Source organism: Oncorhynchus keta, chromosome 30 (assembly GCF_023373465.1).
Source record: "Oncorhynchus keta strain PuntledgeMale-10-30-2019 chromosome 30, Oket_V2, whole genome shotgun sequence".
NCBI classification, from domain to species: Eukaryota; Metazoa; Chordata; class Actinopteri; order Salmoniformes; family Salmonidae; genus Oncorhynchus; species Oncorhynchus keta.
In genome coordinates, this window is record NC_068450.1 from 50,919,314 (window position 1) to 50,937,389 (window position 18,076).

Sequence of the window (18,076 nt, forward strand, 5' to 3'; positions counted from 1 at the left end):
TCTCCAGCGCACTGATAATAAAGAATTTCTAATTTAAGATTGTCTTCGAGTGTCCCTGTGTAGGACTTCCACAATTGTTTATGAATAGCTTACTAACATTTAAACATTTAGGAATAATGATTAATACTTGAACTATTTATTAATGCAATATCAATGCTTTACTACTAGGTGTTATTATAAAGTGCTACCAATTATGGCAGTTTTTTCAATTTCCTTAAAAGTTTCTGTTTTTAAGATGAAAAGATCTTTTCATCTGATAGCGACGCAATGCAAACACAGAGCAGATGTACAGTTACCAGCTTCTATGTGTCAATGTCAGGTGGATGGGAGACTGGGGCCATGTTGAACTGCCTGTCCAAATATGTCTGCATCTTCCTCCTGCTGGCCCTGTCAGGCCTCTTCTTCCTGTTCCGCAACATCAACGTTCTGGAGGTGAGGAGGAACAAGTTCAACCTTGCTTCCAACACTATTTTTCATCCATCACTATCCACATTAGCCTACCACCCTTTCACCTTTAGTGACCTCTACTCTCCCCCACAGTGGAAGCTCAACTGCATCTTGGATGTCTGTAGCATCCAGTCAATGGGCCCTATTCTCCTGGACCGCAAGCGGTGCTTCTGTAGCGGGGGACCAGCGGAGGCTCTTGTCATTGTGAACGAGTTCCAGGGGCGACCCAAGAGCCATGGTGAGGACGTCCTGCTGGCCGAACTGCACTCCCCACAGTTGGGGGTGGGCATTGCAGGGCAGGTGCTAGACCACCGGAACGGGACCTACTCTACCATTTTTCCATTACTGTGGGAGGGGTCTGTACAGGTGGAGGTGACAGTGGTCCATTCAAGTGAGGCAGTTCATGTTTTACGACGCTTACGTGAGGAACGGACAGACCGGGTTCTTTACAAGAGCCTATTCCGTTCTGGATTACTGTCTGAGGCCACCATGTGTAACTTGTGCCGGCCGACCAACCAGCAGCCGCTGGGCAATTACACAGATCCCTGCACAGGGGAACCCTGTCCTGCTACAAAGCCCAAGCATCTGCTGAGCTGTGACACGTGGATCAACCACTTCAGGGCAGGCTACAAGAAAGATCTGATAACCAACAAAGAAGCATTGCTCTTCCAGAGGTTAGTGCGGGGTAAGAAATAATGTCTGTGGAAATGAGTGTACTGTATGTTTTATCTTGGACCTGTGCAGTATTTTTCATTTGTATAATAACAAAGTGGGATTCCAGGTGAATGGTATTGCTTGCTGCAGGATTTCAAACATTTCAAATTATTTTCAATCTATGCAAATAAAGTGTGACTGCCAAGTCGAGCCTTGCAGCATACAGTAGGCCTAACTATCTCACATTAAAGGGATAGTGCGATATCTTGGCAATCAAACCCTTTTTTCTACTAACCCAGAGTCAGATGAACTCATGGATACCACCACACATGATACGTATTACACATGATATGCATGTCTCACAAATGCAATTTCCATTCAATACGACCTTTTTCTTATTTCAGCTTTAATCTTTATATGTGTGCACTGCTTTGCCTATTCATGTTCACTTTCTCTTTAATCAATAAACAAGTCATTCATTTATAAAGCTATCACTTGTAATTTCATTGTGAGCCTTTATTTCCCAATTTCAGTCATTTTATTTTGTGTGCGTTTGTTTTCATTCAACTATAAGCCAACATGACTTAAAACCATTTGTGAATATTTTGTTAATTGTGGACAAACCTGCAAAAGAGAGATGAACTACAGAAGTTATAACAGTTATTCCTTCTGTTCGTAGACACTGACAATACAGTACATGTACCCACATATAGTAAAACCTTTCAGTATTGAACACTGTGCAAAAAATAATGTTTAATAATGATGCTTTTATAACTCCTCTAAAGGGGTGATACAGCATATCCTTAGAGCAAGGGGAATGAAGATGCAGGGTCATAGGTCGTGTTGAGTATCTTATTTGTAAACCCATTTAATAGCCAGACCTTCATACAAACATGCTATGCTGAATTATTGACGTACGATCAAACAGGCTGCTTGCTATATGCTGCCGTATGCTGCCAGAACGCCCACAAGCGAGTCACAATGTCGCCTAAGCGACACGCGCCAATTTACCTCTATCTAGTGTACATTTACATTTACATTTAAGTCATTTAGCAGCAAGTTCTTATCCAGTATTTACAAATTCAGCATAGCAAGTTTGTATGACATCAGTGGAAAATTTACAATAGTGCATCTAAATATTTTAAAACGCTCTGGGGGACAAATTACTTTGCTGCCCTGTTTCCTAGGTATGTCCACATGGCTGGGAGAAGAGGTAGGGTAAATACAGGTTCTCCGGAAGTGTGGTGAAACAAACAATATATTAGCAACAGTGCAGGGAGTTTGTTCCAAATGGGGGCTAGAGCTATCTAACAGTTTTGACATGGGCTGTATAGGGAACTGTAGCTAGCTCAGTGAATGAAATATCAGTATATCAGGATATATTTGGATGAAAGCAAACCCCAAATGCATTTGTAGGGCCTCACTCAACATATTCACACAAAAACAAAATTACATTCAAAAAGGACAAAAACTAATGGGACTGTGTCTGACTTCAAACTGAGAGTGGAACAGGTTTCTATTCATGAAGATAAAGATGACATGGTGATGGCTCTACAATACATATTCAAGACAACGTTGGGCCTTCAAACCAATGGCTGCCTTGACATGGAAAATGGCACGAGCACGCTGTCTCTTTAATATGGGCCAGGCTGACACATGCGTTCTCTGACCTTACCGGCTCAGTGAGATGTCACGGGAATACTGGGGTCCCCCAGGGCTCTGTTCTAGGCCCTCTCCTATTCTCGCTAAAAGAAGTCATTTGGGCTCTGTCTGCCACCCCTGGTCTTTCCTGCACCATTGCTATGAAAACATCAAAATTAATCTTACCTTTCCCCCTTCTGATGACCAGGTATCTTAAATAAGACATCTCTGCATGTCTGCCCGATAAACAGTTTTAACTTGTTTTTAATGGAGAAAAAAAAGCTCTTCCTCGGGGATAGGACTGTATGTCCATGATCTCGCCATCAGTCAACCCATTGTGTCCTCCTCCCAAAGCGGAACTCGTGATTCTGACAACACCCTGTTGCATTAACATAGGAGAGTCTGTTTGTGTGGTACCTTCTGTTCAATGTGCCTAGCCTGTCAGATGGCTGAGAGGTATGGTGAATGCTTCTGTCTCCCCCTGCTGCCAACAACTATGATGATGATGCGCACATCAATGAGAGAGAGATACAACATCCCGGGCAGCTTAATTCCGCAGCTTGTGGGCGTGCTGGCAGCATATAGCAGCAAGTTCGGCTGTATTTCAAGAATTCAGCATAGCAAGTTTGTATGAAGGTCTGGTTATTAAATGGGTACATAGTTCAATAGTAATATACTCTAAAACGCTCTGGTGACAAACACACTTTGCTGCCCTGTTTCCAATTGTCCACATGGCTGGGAGAACCTAATCTGCTAAAGACCATGGTTTGCCTATGGAGCTGTGAAAACAAACAATATATTAGGCAACAGTGCAGGTTAACTCAAACAAGGGGCTAGATCCAGTCTGGCCTGCTATCTAACCACTGAGGAATACAGTTATAGATCAAAACTGTTAGCTGGCTCCCCAATGGTGGAACAAATATCAGGATATCGGATATATTTATCACCTTCCGGAGAACCTGCAAACCCCAAATGCATTTAAGGAATACCTAGAATAGGATAAACTCAACCCATTCACCCCCTTAAAAGATTTAGATGCACAACATTCAAAGTGGCTGTTCCACAATGTCATAAGGTGAATGTGTTGATTTGTAAGTCGCTCTGTGAAAGAGGTTTCTATTCAAGTAATGATCGAAATGTAAATGTATAGTAAATGGAGAAAAGTTGAAAAAACTGACCCTCAGTTACATTGTGACGTGTCATGCCGTACAGCACGCATAAATCAACTATTTCTGTCTTACAATCTCTCTCCACCAGGTGTAGCACTTCTCTCATCCTTTAAAAACAAGAAATGGACAGTAAGGGGGGGGGTCATCATTGCATGCGATCATCATTCTCAAAGTGGCTGTTTACTTAAAAACCAGATTAAGATCAAATAGGTATGTAATGACACATTATATAAACTCTTTATAGAGTTTTTTATTTACATTTTAGAGGCGATATGGTGATAAGTTGGACAGATCGAGGGAAAAAAAGCAATTTTCCCACACATCTCTCCTTCTCACTATCACGCATTAGTTTACCACTTCCCCACCCGCCATTTTTAAAAAGACCTGACGGGCTCATTGTCTTCTTGAATTATGCAGAAACGGGCAGCGTGGGGGTCATGTAATTGATTATGTTGGAAAGGGGAGAAATTGTGCTTTACAATGGTATTGACATTACAGTTGATCTGGAAGTATTACGTTTTTGGGGCGCTAAAATAAGGTAAATTGTACGGACCAAGGCGATGTACAAATGTGAGTGAGTTTACGTTAGTGTCACGAATCCCGTTTCCTGAGTCTGTTTTTTTGCCTGTGTTCTGTCCTGGAGTGTTTTTTTCCGGCGTCCTGGAACGCACCCTGTCTGGTTGCCGGGCAATGTTGCCAGTTGGGAGTTCTGATTACCCGCACCTGTATCCCATCAGCTATCTGCACACCTGGTCCTGATCATCATCTCTCCTCTTCATAAGCCCGGACCTGACATCCATTCCCTGCCGGATCGTTAGCCATGAACATTACTTACCCGGATCATTTACACCATTCCCGCCTGGTCGTCGGAGGATTCCGCTACCCCATTGGATCCACCTATTTACTCCCATCAACTCACCACCGCTGCCCGCTACGCCACCTGGATATATCTACCCATTCACTTGTAAATAAATACTCACCTTCTTCCTACTCTCCTTGTCCTGGTCTGCTTCTGGGTTCGATTTTGAAAGAACGTGAGTTAGCTAGTTAACAGCCATGGTGGAGGGTGACAGGACATTAACGTTAGCCCCAACTGTCAGTGAGAGAGTAGGCTATTCTGGATAAGGCAGGCACTTTTGTGTAGTTCCTGTCCCTAGAAGTGAGGATGGAGATAATAGTAACATAATATTCAGTGTGGTGAAATTTGACTATAATGAAGTCTGTTTCTTGTGAGGTTTTCTGTCCTCATAAAGAGATATATTGTCACGTTCTGACCTTTATTTCCGTTTTGTCATTATTTAGTATGGTCGGGGTGGGCAGTCTGTTTGTTTTTCTATGATTTGGGTATTTCTATGTTTCGGCCTAGTATGGTTCTCAATCAGAGGGAGGTGTCATTAGTTGTCTCTGATTGAGAATCATACTTTGGTAGCCTGGGTTTCACTGTGTGTTTGTTTCCGTGTCTGTTTTTCACCACACGGTACTGTTTTGGGTTTTGGTCATTCCACGTTTATTGCTTTTGTATTCAGTTGTTCATGTGTACTATTTCGTATTAAAAGAACCATGGACACTTACCACGCCGCATATTGGTCCTCTGATCCTTTTTGCCTCTCCACTTCGGAAGAAGAGGAGGAAATCCCTTACAGATATGAAAGCTTGTCTATATATGAAGAGGTCCCAATGAAGAGCAGTGGTTCTCAGTCCTGGTCCTGGGGTCTCAAAGGGGTGTACATTTTTGTTTTTGTCTTAGCACTGCACAGCTGATTCAAATGATCAACTCATCGTCAAGCTTCAAGTGGTATTTATGTATTCTTTTGTGACCCTATCCTTGATATGAACCTGTTATTGTCACATGCACAAATGTGTGGCCATGCCGCTATCGATCCAATGTTATCATGATTTGTTATCAGGGATATTATACTTTAGTAATCTACAATGATCTGGTGATGTAAAACTAATAATTACATTATTATTAATTGTCTTCCATATTCCTACAGATATCTTGTAACTGGAGATTCATTCAAAGCGATTACCTACAGTTAACGTGTAGGGCACTCCACGGTTGGGTGACCAGGGCCATCTGGGACTGAGGAATTCAGATGTGTGAAGGCTACCTGTGTCCTGCATAACTTCATGAGGATGGACATGAGGACCAGGAGGGGATATGCAGCTGCTGTGTGTCAGAGGAGAAGTCTGCTGCTCCGCAGGATGTTTCAAGGATGGGGTACAACAACACAGCAAGAGAGGCAATCCGTGTGCGGGAAATTTTCACCTCCTACTCCTTCGAAGATGGTGCTGTTCCCTGGCAACACAATAGACTGCACTATGCACAACCAAAGGCTCTTTTAAGAGCCATTCACATTGCAATAAGAGTAGTCTTCCATTTACTTAGCTATGTCAATTGCAGTATTCAATTTCCAGTTTCTCTCCCTTTGAGTTCTACTTCTAAGGTGAGGGTGCTGTTTAGGTAAGGGTGTGATGTCTGCACAAAAACAAAACAGGCTATTTTAAAATCACCCATATTGAAAAAATGTAGAGCAATTAGACACCCTATAACCCATACCTACACGCATGTATCAATCTGATTGCTGGATTGTGTTGTGTAGTAAACAGGCTCAGGTGTATAACTGTGGCTCCTTCCACCTTCAAAGAATAGGCAAGAGGGCCAACCATGGCGAATAGTAAGACACTTCATTATTTCTATAACTACGCTATATTGTTTGTCATCGTATGTCCGCTCATGTTTTTTGGCAGAAAGTATCTGCAGCCACACAGATTCCTGTTGAACACTGTCTCTTTAATTACCTTATTTTCTCAATAAGTCTCTCTCCTTCACTTCATCCCTCTTTCCTCTTCTCCCTAAATCCTCTAGGTTATATCAGCTGTGTCGGTGAAACCAGAGGTGAGAGGTCACTTGGTCAGGTCAACAGGAAGTATTATTAAAGAGATGCTTTACATTGAAATACAGATAAGAGATGCAGTAGACCCAGAGTTAATGATCCAAGGTCAGTTTTACATTTCACCTCTTGATTTATGATAATGTTAGAATAAAACAAAAACTTAAACATGCTGTCTCTCTCCTGCAGATATGTTTTTATTTGAGAGGATGCCAACCCCGTCCCATCATCGCCACCTCAACTTTCGTGCCGACTAGACACGTATGTAATTGTTATGAACTGAGAGAATATTTGGATAGCACTAATCATTAATCATATGCTGCCTTCCCTGCTCCTATGTTCTTACCTCTTTCCCTGTCTTTTACACCTCTCTCACCGCCTTTCTTCCTGTTTTTATAATACACCACAGATTGAAGTACAGATTGAACTTGTATTTATAATATTACAATTATAATATTTGTAATGTATGTATTCATAACACTTGGGTAATTAACTTCTTTCAATAAAGCTTTTCACATTCTCTACTGGTTGAAATGCCACACCTATCCTGTGTTTATCAGATCAATGCAGATAACGGGTATTAGATAGAGATGAACTGGTTGTAGAGTATTTACATGATGCTTAGGAATTGTAGTTAACTGTTAAATTTTTTTTTAATGTATATATGAATTACAAATCAGCCTTTAACTAGTTAAATCCGGTTTCTAGTCTATTAGTTGCCATGTGTAACCATTGATGTCCCAGGATCAAGATTGGTAAACACTGTTGACATGTATAATTGTAATACATACATGCAGACACAGCATCATTCAAAGACTGGAATTTGATACTCCTGGTATTGGATATGACTGAAAAATTATCTCAGACATTCATACATGAACTGCACCTTTATTTGCCAAGGTAGGTTACATGATCAGTGAATATACAAGCTACTATGTGGGGATCTCATGCATGGTAATAACTACATGTATATACGAGTTGCATCCTATACAAGTTATTATATTCTACTCAATCCATAGGCTTCATTAATGTCATTCAGACTATTTTGAAGTTGATACAACTGGCTATGATATGAGGTTCATAGCTAGGTTCTGAACTAATATGTATACCAAACGTTTGTGTCCATAGAAGGGCTAGATAGCCGATTCCAGAAGCATACAGGGATTTTTATCCTCCACTGCACAATAAGCAAGAACATAGCTAGTTACTTTATTTCATCTATATGCATTGCATGGAAAAGATCAGCAAGGCAAGCTTAAACATGTGTACATTGAATTTGCAGTAAATGCTTTAGCTAGCTAGATTCTTTACATTCACTGTTTCACAAGACGACAGCCTGGTTTGCTGGTTGTTTCAGGAGTCCCTAAAACATTAAACAACCAGAATTACAATTTCATACTCACGTCACAACACCCATAAAGCTAGCCAGCTAATGTTAGCTAGCTTGCTAAATCGCGATTTTCGAAAATTAACTTTATGATTAAAATATGCATAATCGTTTGTCTCTACATTAACTAACATATTCCTGTCAACTGTACATTTTTTTGCATGATTCGTCATGACATTCGAATCCATTCTCGTATTTTTGTCAGCCATCTTCGCTGAAGAAAGTCTCCAGCCTTGGGACGCATAGCGTCAAATTCGTCATGGGAACTGCTCCCTATGATTGGTCATCGCCCAGCGGTCGCCGCTGGTGATTTGCATAAAGTTGGGAAAAGTTTATATTTTTCACCGCCTGAAGGTACCCGGCACTATCAGCTTTCCTTCCATTGAAATGAATGGCAAGTGGTGTTTCACCGCGCGGCATCCTGTGCTAATTGGAACCGTTTTTGGCGTTGCCTAATTGGAACCGCATTTTAGAACAATGACGGACTCAACAGCCTCAGATCTGGCGAACACCATCCCGGATCCAATTATTGTCGATCAGTCGACTGTAAACAGCCAGTGCGACCCGACACATCAACTGTCACCCAAAATCAACAGCCACCCTAAATTCACTATGGACCAGGAGATGAAAATTAGCAACAACGTGGAGGGGCAAGGTAGGCCGATATCTATGACAAATCAAACAAAAATAGAATACGCATACTATTTACACTTAGACTAGGCTACTTTAGCAGAAATATCTCCACAAATTAAACTGTCAATGCAATGCATTTGTGTTACTCTGAACGCTTATGGGCTACTCCCAGCATGTCTCGAATTTCCATTATACATTGTCTCTTAGCAGACTGGATACCTGAAACAATTATGGATACGACTTTACTTGAAGGGGGTATAGTAAAGGCAGCCATAACACATTTATTTAGTTTAACACTGACCGACAAGCTGCTTGATAATATCAGGGCACTTACTCCATCACTGATCCTACACATCTAAGAAATGCATCTGAGAAGTCTCAATGACCATCATAGTATAGCCTACATGCGGACTCCAAAATGAAAATGGCCACACCCTCTAGCTCCTATATGCAATTAACCTTGTTCAAAACACATTTTAGTTGACTGTATGTATTTATTATGACAATTCTGTTGCAAAACATTTCGCAACAGAAACCGTTTACTCCAAACTGAAAAAGTTTTGCATTCAGGTAGGTTTTTTCTTCTGTTTGCTTCCAATTGGTTCTTAAACGGTAATAGTTACTTGTTGTTAGACTTAATTATCTGCTAGTGACCAACTTGATTCAATGTCTAGAATATTTTTTTTTGATGGCCCACAGGACCTCATTATCACTATTGTGAGACTGTAGTTGACTGTGTAACCATACACTACTATCACACCAGTCCTCACACCTCTGGGCTTTCAGTAGACTACAATACAAGGATCCTTCAAATTTGTGCATTGCTTCATTTTTCTTTTGTTTCAGAAACCAGGAATCTTCATGGCACGTAGATAATCATAAGTCTATTGTATGCAATCGACAAATTAGGATATGAGTGCTAAAAGCGTTCTGGAAACTCACCCCTGCTTATTACTGTGTTGCTTTTGACAGGCTTACTGGAGAGCAGCATGAGGCTGAAGCCCCACGAAGCTCAAAAATACCGCAAGAAAGCGCTGTGGGTCTCCTGGGTTTCCATCTTTGTGACGCTGATCCTGGCAGTAGCAGCTTTCAGTGAGCATACGTTACTTTGTTCTCTCTGAGGGAATAAGCCTGATCCCAGATCTGTTTCTGTTGTGTTGATAAGACAGCACAAACAGATCTGGGACCAGGCAATGTCTTCCTGGTGATGATTTTTCTATGCAACAGCTTCCTTTAAACTCTGATGAAACTGTCAATTTTTCAAATCTTATGACTTATCGATAACATGTGGCGTGCTGTTTGGGTATATCTACTCTAACACATAATATACTGTACACATACCATATTGCACATGTTTACTAAACACACTACATGGCCAAAAGTATATGTGGGCACCCATTCAAATGAGTGTATTGGACTATTTCAGTCACACTTGTTGCTGACAGGTGTATAAAATCGAGCACACAATTCTGTTGGGGGTCAAGGAGTTATTTCTAGACTGTTACTAGTTTGTTTCTGTTCAACTATTCTCCATGTAACATTACAGACATCATCTGTGGTGGACACATTGACAATAAAGCAAACAAAGCATGTTCAAATAGTTATTGAAAAGCTCAGATTTCTCTGTTTTGTATTAGAATACAATACGTTCTACAGTTCTCACAATATCTCTTTTGTGTGATATAGCTCCATAAGGTTACCTCAGGATGGGACCCATGTGGGTAAGATGACTCGTGTTGTGCTTTGGGGTTGCACTGTCGAGTATGGAATCAGCTTTTTCCCCCCAGCCAGTGTATGAATCTCAACCCTTCTCATTACAGTTCACGAGACATGCTTGTATACTATATTTCCAAGTCGGTTAGGTCATGACGTTTCAAATGGGACTGAGAATGTTATGTCATTTGCATTTTTGGGGGTGAAAAGAGCTGTCCACTCCATTGTGGAGTAATATTGAAGACATCAAAACGATGAATTAACACACATGGAATCATGTATTAACCAAAAGTTAAACAAATCAAATAATATTTTATATTAGATCCTTTGCCTTGATGACAGCGTTGCACACTCTTGGCATTCTCAACTTTTGACTTGTACTGTACATTAACCACATGTACACACCCCTTCGCAGTTCTGAATTCAATGAAAGCCAATATTGATTGATCATATTGCATTATCACACCAGTGGTGTAGGTTAAGTAATTAACGTTATTTGACATTGAGTTTAAATGGGACAATATGGCTCTGCGATCCTTTTTGGATTTTTGTGTGTAATCCAAAACAGATGTTTTGGTGTGCACTGTATCATCAGTGTGTCTTTTCTATGTAAGACAAGTAACTGGCTATTATGGATATCTATAGCACCTAGGGTCTTTCTCTGTACTGTAGATGTCTACCTGAACGATGGCAACTGGGGCATGCAAACAGGAAAGCATTAGCATTAAGGAAACACTGTCTCAACCATTTTTTTTTTTTTTTGTGCAAATTCTCAGTGATGCGTGCTGTAGCACAAATACATTTGCCTTGGGTCATATAGATTCCTTGGTGCGCAGATCAATAGGGATGTGTTCAAGGTGATCAACGTGGAAAGCACAGCTAGCTTGCTTGTGTTATTTAATTGTCCCCTGCTTCCCGAGTCTATGTGATTTCAAAGATACTTGACCACAGTCAAATCTCACTACGGAAATGGCATTTTCTAAGCTGCTTGTCATCTGTGACAGGTTTTAAGGGGCAGGGAGGTAGGGAAGAAAACGTGCGCCATCCAGGCTGATGTAGGAACAAAAATTTCCCAGATACTTCACATCGTCCTCGGGATACAATTAACATTTAGTGGCACGTCATCGGCTCTCAAATGGCAGATTCATTTGCATTCCATTTGAGGCCAATCGCTCTCTCTCGTGTGTCTGTCAATTTACTCAACTCTGACTGTTTTGACAATGTGGATTCCAGGTGGAGCTTCTGTTTCGCTCTTCCTGCCCCCTCATTCGTTGGATGTCGCAGGATAATCCGGTTCCACAATTGCCGTGTGTGTGTGTTCCTCCTTTGAAAATGTGTTGTGCTTGTTGGATTACACTAAATAGTACCTTTTTGAATTTCAATAGCTTTTCCTTGGTTTGCTTTACAAATAACTTTTTTTCCTTTGACTGCTTTTTGGGTACCCTGAATATCAATTTCACAACAAATCACATTACCCAACACAGGGCTTAGTGAAATACCAGCCACATGTCACCATGCTGTCTGTTCCCTGTGTTTTGAGTGGGAGTGCCCTACCGGTCTAGATGGTGGCTGAGCGATCGATGCCAGGGCTTACTGCCCTGAGGTACCCCCTGAATACAGATAACATCGCTCTGTGTACCCTGGAGAGAGACAGAGACACAGCGATATGCACAGACGTACGCACATGCAGTTATGCACGCACGCACACCCAACCACACAGACATACAATTGAGATGCTATATAGAACTTCAAGGCCACATGCACAGTAAAAAACAAACCAAAAAGGAACAATCTAAACTAGAGACTGGGGGAGATGCGTCCCATTATTAATGCATTCAGAACTGTGCGCGTCTATAAGCTGGAGCGCAAGCCCCCAAAGAGTCTGCAGTCTAAAAAATAAGAGCTGCAGGAGGTGCATTTTGAGAGAAAGAGGGAGGGAAGCTCTCCCTTCTCTGTTCTCACACGAACAGCAGGAGCAGACTGAGGGATGAAGGGGACGGAGGCTCAGAGTAGTGGGTGTAGGGGCATGGAGTTGACGAAGTGATTGTCTTCTGTCATGTCTACTTCACCTCCCTGCCCTTGGATGGATAGGCTGGGGGGAAGGGATTGGGCGAGGGGTTCAAATAGTGTTTGCTTTTCACATACTTTGGCTTAATCAAAAGGTCAAACTGGAGGGCTAGATGGGTTGAGTTTCTACTTTTGGGAGGTGGAGGTAGTGTGCTTCGTTGGGCCCTGTCACATGACATCAAACGCAGTGTGTCCTCATACCTGGGCAGGTCAATTCCTGAGGGGGGGGTTGACAGTATGCAGAAACTCCAGCTTTCAAGCAAGGCTTTGAAAGCATTGTTTTATACCTCTGTAGGCTAGGTAAGGGCCTACGGAATGTCTGTGCTTGTCCCAGCTATTTCTATGCACAACACACACACGCACAACATTATACATTGTTTAATAATTCAGTATCATAATTTCACAGTTCACCAGCGCTTGTTTTGCCAATAATTTTAGGGTTAGGGTTAGGGAATCATGCTGACCAAGCAAGCATTCAACCACACCAGTAAACAAATATACAAATAAAATCGTAATATTATAGTGTACTATGGAATATTACGGGGAAAACACTGTGCTGATAACCCTCCTAATTGTAAATTGTGTCATCTGGGACTGGACTTAGTCTCATGTTGGTAAACAAATGGAGGAATATTATGGGGAAAACACATCTGCGGTTATATTACCGTTTGATAGTAAAGAGTGTAGTGAACTCCATTTCAACTGATTAACCTGCTCTCAATTGCTGCTCTCACTGATGGAGATACAGCTGGCACACTGACACTGCTCTACAGGCCATGGGTTAAGCCTAATGCTCTTGGGGGGGGGGGGACTGGCATTGGCCCCAACACGAGTGTTATTCATTGATGCCAGGCTTCCACCAAAAATGTACCAATAGACATTTAAATTAATATTTGGTCTGTTTTTCTTAATTTTTCTTCTTCTGTCTGGTCCAAATGAGTATGACATTGTTGCCCCCTGTAGCATTGAATGCAAGGGCAGCCAGCGAGCACTTGCCCTCCCTTGATTTTAAATAAAAATCATTGCCAGTCAATGTTGCACTAAATTGAGTGGGCTCAACAGTGACTGGTCTTGGCGCAAACAAGTGTCAAGAGAAGCCAGTTTGGATTTGGCTTCACACCAGTCACATCACAATAAAAACCAAACATCATTGACAGAAAAAAAACTGGAATTGTTGCATCGCATTGTTTTGTTGTCGTCTGGTGGCTGGCTAGCTAAAATGGTTCCTTTCCTAAATTAGCCATGGTTGGGGATTTGGACTTGTGGTTTTACTTAATTCTCTGTACTGGCCTATGATTATAATGGTGATTCTGATCCAACCATAAATTCATACATTGTGCCCCTGGCCTGAGAGGATGAAGTTCAATCTGTAGCTAAATGTAGTTAGCTAATGTTAACTAGTTTCATTCATGGGCAACGATGAGCCAGCTAAGTGTGTAGCCAACTGTATGACAGTCAGACAATTTCGGCAACATGAAAAAGAGGAGGCTGGCATTGGTGTTTCTCTACAAGTATCGTGAGTCAACATGTTTTTTTTCTACTTATACACACAGTACCATGGACAACCACATCATATTTGGCTTACGTTGATTGGACGAAATTGTTTTAGCTACCTTTTTTTTAGACTAAGCATTGGTGATTTGAGAAAGTTGAAATGGTGCTGGAATAGTGGAGGCAGCCCCTGTTTTATTCGTGACTGGTAACTCTCCGTGGTTCTAAATCAATAGTTATTTAGTAGTCTGAAAACGTAGGAAACATTAAATTGATTGACCATGGTGTAGGTCATAACTGTTTGTTACATGCAATATGCTTTGTGTACAGATGTTGCTCTCCAGTTTTGTGATGAAACAAAGTTGTTGAATTTATTCTGCCACTCTGTCTTGTCTCTGCCTTAGGCTTACTGTATATATCACAGTGGCAAGGCATATGAACTAACATATGAACTAACAGAGCAAACACAAAGCTCACAACACATAGGTTGTAATATTGCATTCATGCTTGGCTTCCTCAGCTATTTCTATTTATTTATAACCCCCACACTGCTACTGCAACAGTCTGTCTGGGTAGCTACTCTGTCCAGTGTATTTTCTGACTCTGCCCACTGTCCCATATAGGATCTTTGAACCTTAAGGTTCCTTTAAAAACCTAGGCAGAGCTAGCATATTTGTTTAAAACTCTCTCCACTCTTGACATATTTCCTGTGACTGTGAGATTGTGTTCTCTTGGACATTTCACGTGGGTATATCTTAGCACTTGAATTTTGTCAAATCTGTGATCGCTTTCAAAGGACTTGATCATAGTCATATCCTGTCTGCATTGACACTTACAAAGATAATTGACACATAAATTAAGTAATCTGGAGTGGTTGAGGATCCAAAGAACTCTCGTCTATAATGTGGAAAGGGACTGACTTTTGTCACTGTCTCTCCGGAGACCTATCTCCCATCTGCTCTGATGTCTCTCACTCTGGGTGACCGGAGGAGATGGCGCCAGAGGGCGGAAGAGAAAGACAAAGATGTGCATGTATGAGATCATACAGAGATTAGTGTTGTCACGGTGTGCTATAGCTTGGAAAGTAAACCAATGTGACATTAGGCTGTTTGTTTCCAACAATAGGACTGTTTTCCTCAAGAAATGGAGTGCTCTTACACCCCCCCATCGTAAACAAGAAGAATTGGTTAAACTAACTCTTCAACCTCAAATACTGATGTCTGAGCCATTGAATTCCTAGCTTTCTGGTGGTGCAGCTGGTTAAGACGTGTCAATAGGTAAGTTACATGTGTTTGAGACGAGGGGTTTCTCAATATGCTCCGAGCACGCAAATTGGACCACGGGACAGGTCGGCGTATGAGTCAAAATCAAAGTATGAGAAATGGAACATGGAGGGCAGTTCTCAGATGTGTTCTTCGTTTGTACATATTTCTAAGCATGCATCGACGCAAGCTTCAACTGAAATATGACCAGTATTGTTGACGTAATATAATGCAACCACCTAAAAAAAATACGCAAAATGTCCTGAAGTCAATGGCGGCTGGTTTTGAGCTGACGTGAGAACTCGGACATTGGAATGAGAAGTTGTCAAACTCTCCTCATATGATGCCTGACTAACCATAATGTGTAAATGTTGGCCTGTTTAACTCCATAGAATAACCTCTGTGCCAAGACTGACAAAATGTGTCAATGTGGCTAGCTAGCCACCCACAAAGAATTTGTAGCTAACGCTGGCCATTTACCTTTAACATTTGTTTAGGTCGTATTTTTATTTTTTACATGTAAAACTAGTTGGCCAGTTTGATTAATACAATTCACATATAACTGATAATTATGAACTTTGCATTTTCTTTAAGTACATTTTTATGCATTCTCCACACATCCTCACAAGAACGTACTCAAGAGAACGCCCTTGGAGAATGCATATTGAGAAACATTGAATATCAGTATGGGCTCTTGAGGAAGTAAGTGGTACTGTTACTTAATCAGTGTGACTCCTGTTACACCATGATACCTACGAGTAATGTGACAACACTAAGATGAATACCTTTACTGCGCTGCGTTGGTTTAAGCCCTCTTAAACCCTTTCTCTGCGACACTTGATCTGGCTTGACAAAGTGAGGAGAATTTATCACTTCTGCCTTCATTTGTAAACGACTGGTCACTAACCTAATTTGTTCTGTCACACGGAGACCCTAGCTGTGTCCGAAATGGCACCCTATTCCCTATATAGTGCCTTATGGGCCCTGTTCAAAAGAAGTGCGCTATATAGGGGGAAAAGGTATAATTTTGGGTGTAGTCTTTCTGTTCTCGGTGTGGCTGGTGTTCTGTCAGGGTGATGTGCCAGCCTCTGTCACTGTGACGTGGAGGGTGGGAGGTTTGACATGGACTGGGATAACCCAGAAAGATCTGTTTGTCACCCACCGTGTGTCACTGTTTAGATGGATAAATGGATGGGGGCTTTACACCCCAGGAGGACTTCAGAAAGAGAACCTGGGTCTTGTTCATTAGGGCACGCAAGCTAAATCATTTTTAAATTATAGTTTCTTATTGGACAAGTCCAGGTAGTTCCTCCCTGTTTCAGTCTTTTCTTCTGTTTGGTTCCTTTATGAACGCTACCTAGAATACTAAAAGCCTTATTGGTCTCTTATCATTATTGGTCTCTTAAATAAAATGGTACTGTAGTGGAAAGAGATGAGGTAGTCATTCAAACATCGTGTTAAACACTATTGCAGACCGAATGAGCATTCAACTTATGTGACTTGTGAAGCAAATGTTTACCCCTGAACTTATTTAGACTTGTTCTAAAAAAGGGCTTGAATACTTATTGACCCAAGATATTTCAGATTTGAATTCATAATTAATTTGTAAAAACAATGCATTGTGTCTCGGCCAGTGGGAAAAATATCTACATTTCTGCAGTTTCAGGTACACCCATCCAGTACAGGGTCGGACCCCCTTTTCCTCCAGAACAGCCTGAATTCTTTGCCGGCAAGGTTCCACAGGGATGTTGGTCCATGCGGACACGATGGCATCATGCAGTTGCCCACTGGAGCCGCTTCTTGTTTTTAGCTGATCGGAGTAGAACCCAGTGTGGTTGTCTGCTGCAATTAACCAGTCTGTGACGAGGATCGCCAATTTGTGCGTTCCGAGATGCCGTTCTGCACACCACTGTGCCATTTGTCTTTGTGGCCTGCCTGTTAGCTTGCACCATTCTTGCCTTTCTACTTTGACCTCTCTCAACGAGCTGACAGGACAGGCGCTGACTGGATGTTTTTTGTTTGTCGCACCATTCTCAGGAAACCCTAGACACTGTCGTGTGTGTGAAAAGCTCAGGAGGGCGGCTGTTTGAGGTACTGGATCCGGCGCGCTTGGCACTGATCACTCGTGTTGCCCATTCTTCTAACCTTCAATCAAAAAATAACAGAATGCCTTTTCTTTATAGCAATCCACGGCCACTTGAATACAGTGTATACATATGAAGTGGGTAAAACAGTATGTAAACATTATTAAAGTGACCACTGTTCAATGACTATGAACATAGGGCAGTGGTCTCGAAAGGTACCGGGTGGTAGCCGGCTAGTAACAGTGACTAAGATCAGGGGATGGTATTTGGTGGAGGCTGGTTAGTGTTGGCTATTTAACAGCAATTGCCGTACCAGGGAGTGATACAGCCCAACAGGATGCTCTCAATGGTGCATCTTTAAAAGTTTGTGGGTCTTAGGGGCTAGGCACTTCTTTTTCTTCATCCTCCTCAGGTTGAGGCACTGTTGCGCCACCTTCAGTCTGTGTGGATGGACCATTTCAGGTTGTCTGTGACGTGCACGCCGATCTCAACTTGAAGCTTTTCACCCCATCTACTGCTTCCCTGTGGATGGGGGCGTGCGCTCTCTGCGACCTCCTGAAGTCCACGATCAGCTCCTTGCTTTTGTTGACGTTGAGGGACAGGTTAGCGCCCTATGGGCCCTAGTCAAAAGTAG

The 18,076-nt window shown here is 41.8% G+C and overlaps 1 protein-coding gene and 1 long non-coding RNA gene across 2 annotated transcripts in view; one reads left to right on the forward strand and one right to left on the reverse strand.

The window, feature by feature from the left end:
• Positions 1 to 7,998: 7,998 nt before the first annotated feature.
• Positions 7,999 to 8,440, reverse strand: LOC118363125 (uncharacterized). The gene is made up of 2 exons (XR_004821357.1): positions 8,344 to 8,440; positions 7,999 to 8,168 (listed from the first exon to the last, which is right to left on the reverse strand). It is a non-coding gene; the product is annotated as an uncharacterized LOC118363125 (long non-coding RNA).
• A 112-nt stretch (positions 8,441 to 8,552) lies between these two features.
• Positions 8,553 to 18,076, forward strand: part of LOC118363678 (transmembrane protein 163-like) — a 49,693-nt gene continuing 40,169 nt past the window's right edge. Inside the window, exons 1-2 of the mRNA XM_035744791.2 lie at positions 8,553 to 8,847; positions 9,798 to 9,917. Of these exons, the coding sequence (XP_035600684.1) occupies positions 8,670 to 8,847; positions 9,798 to 9,917 (298 nt within the window). The 5' untranslated portion in view covers positions 8,553 to 8,669. The remainder of the gene's footprint in view (positions 8,848 to 9,797; positions 9,918 to 18,076) is intronic.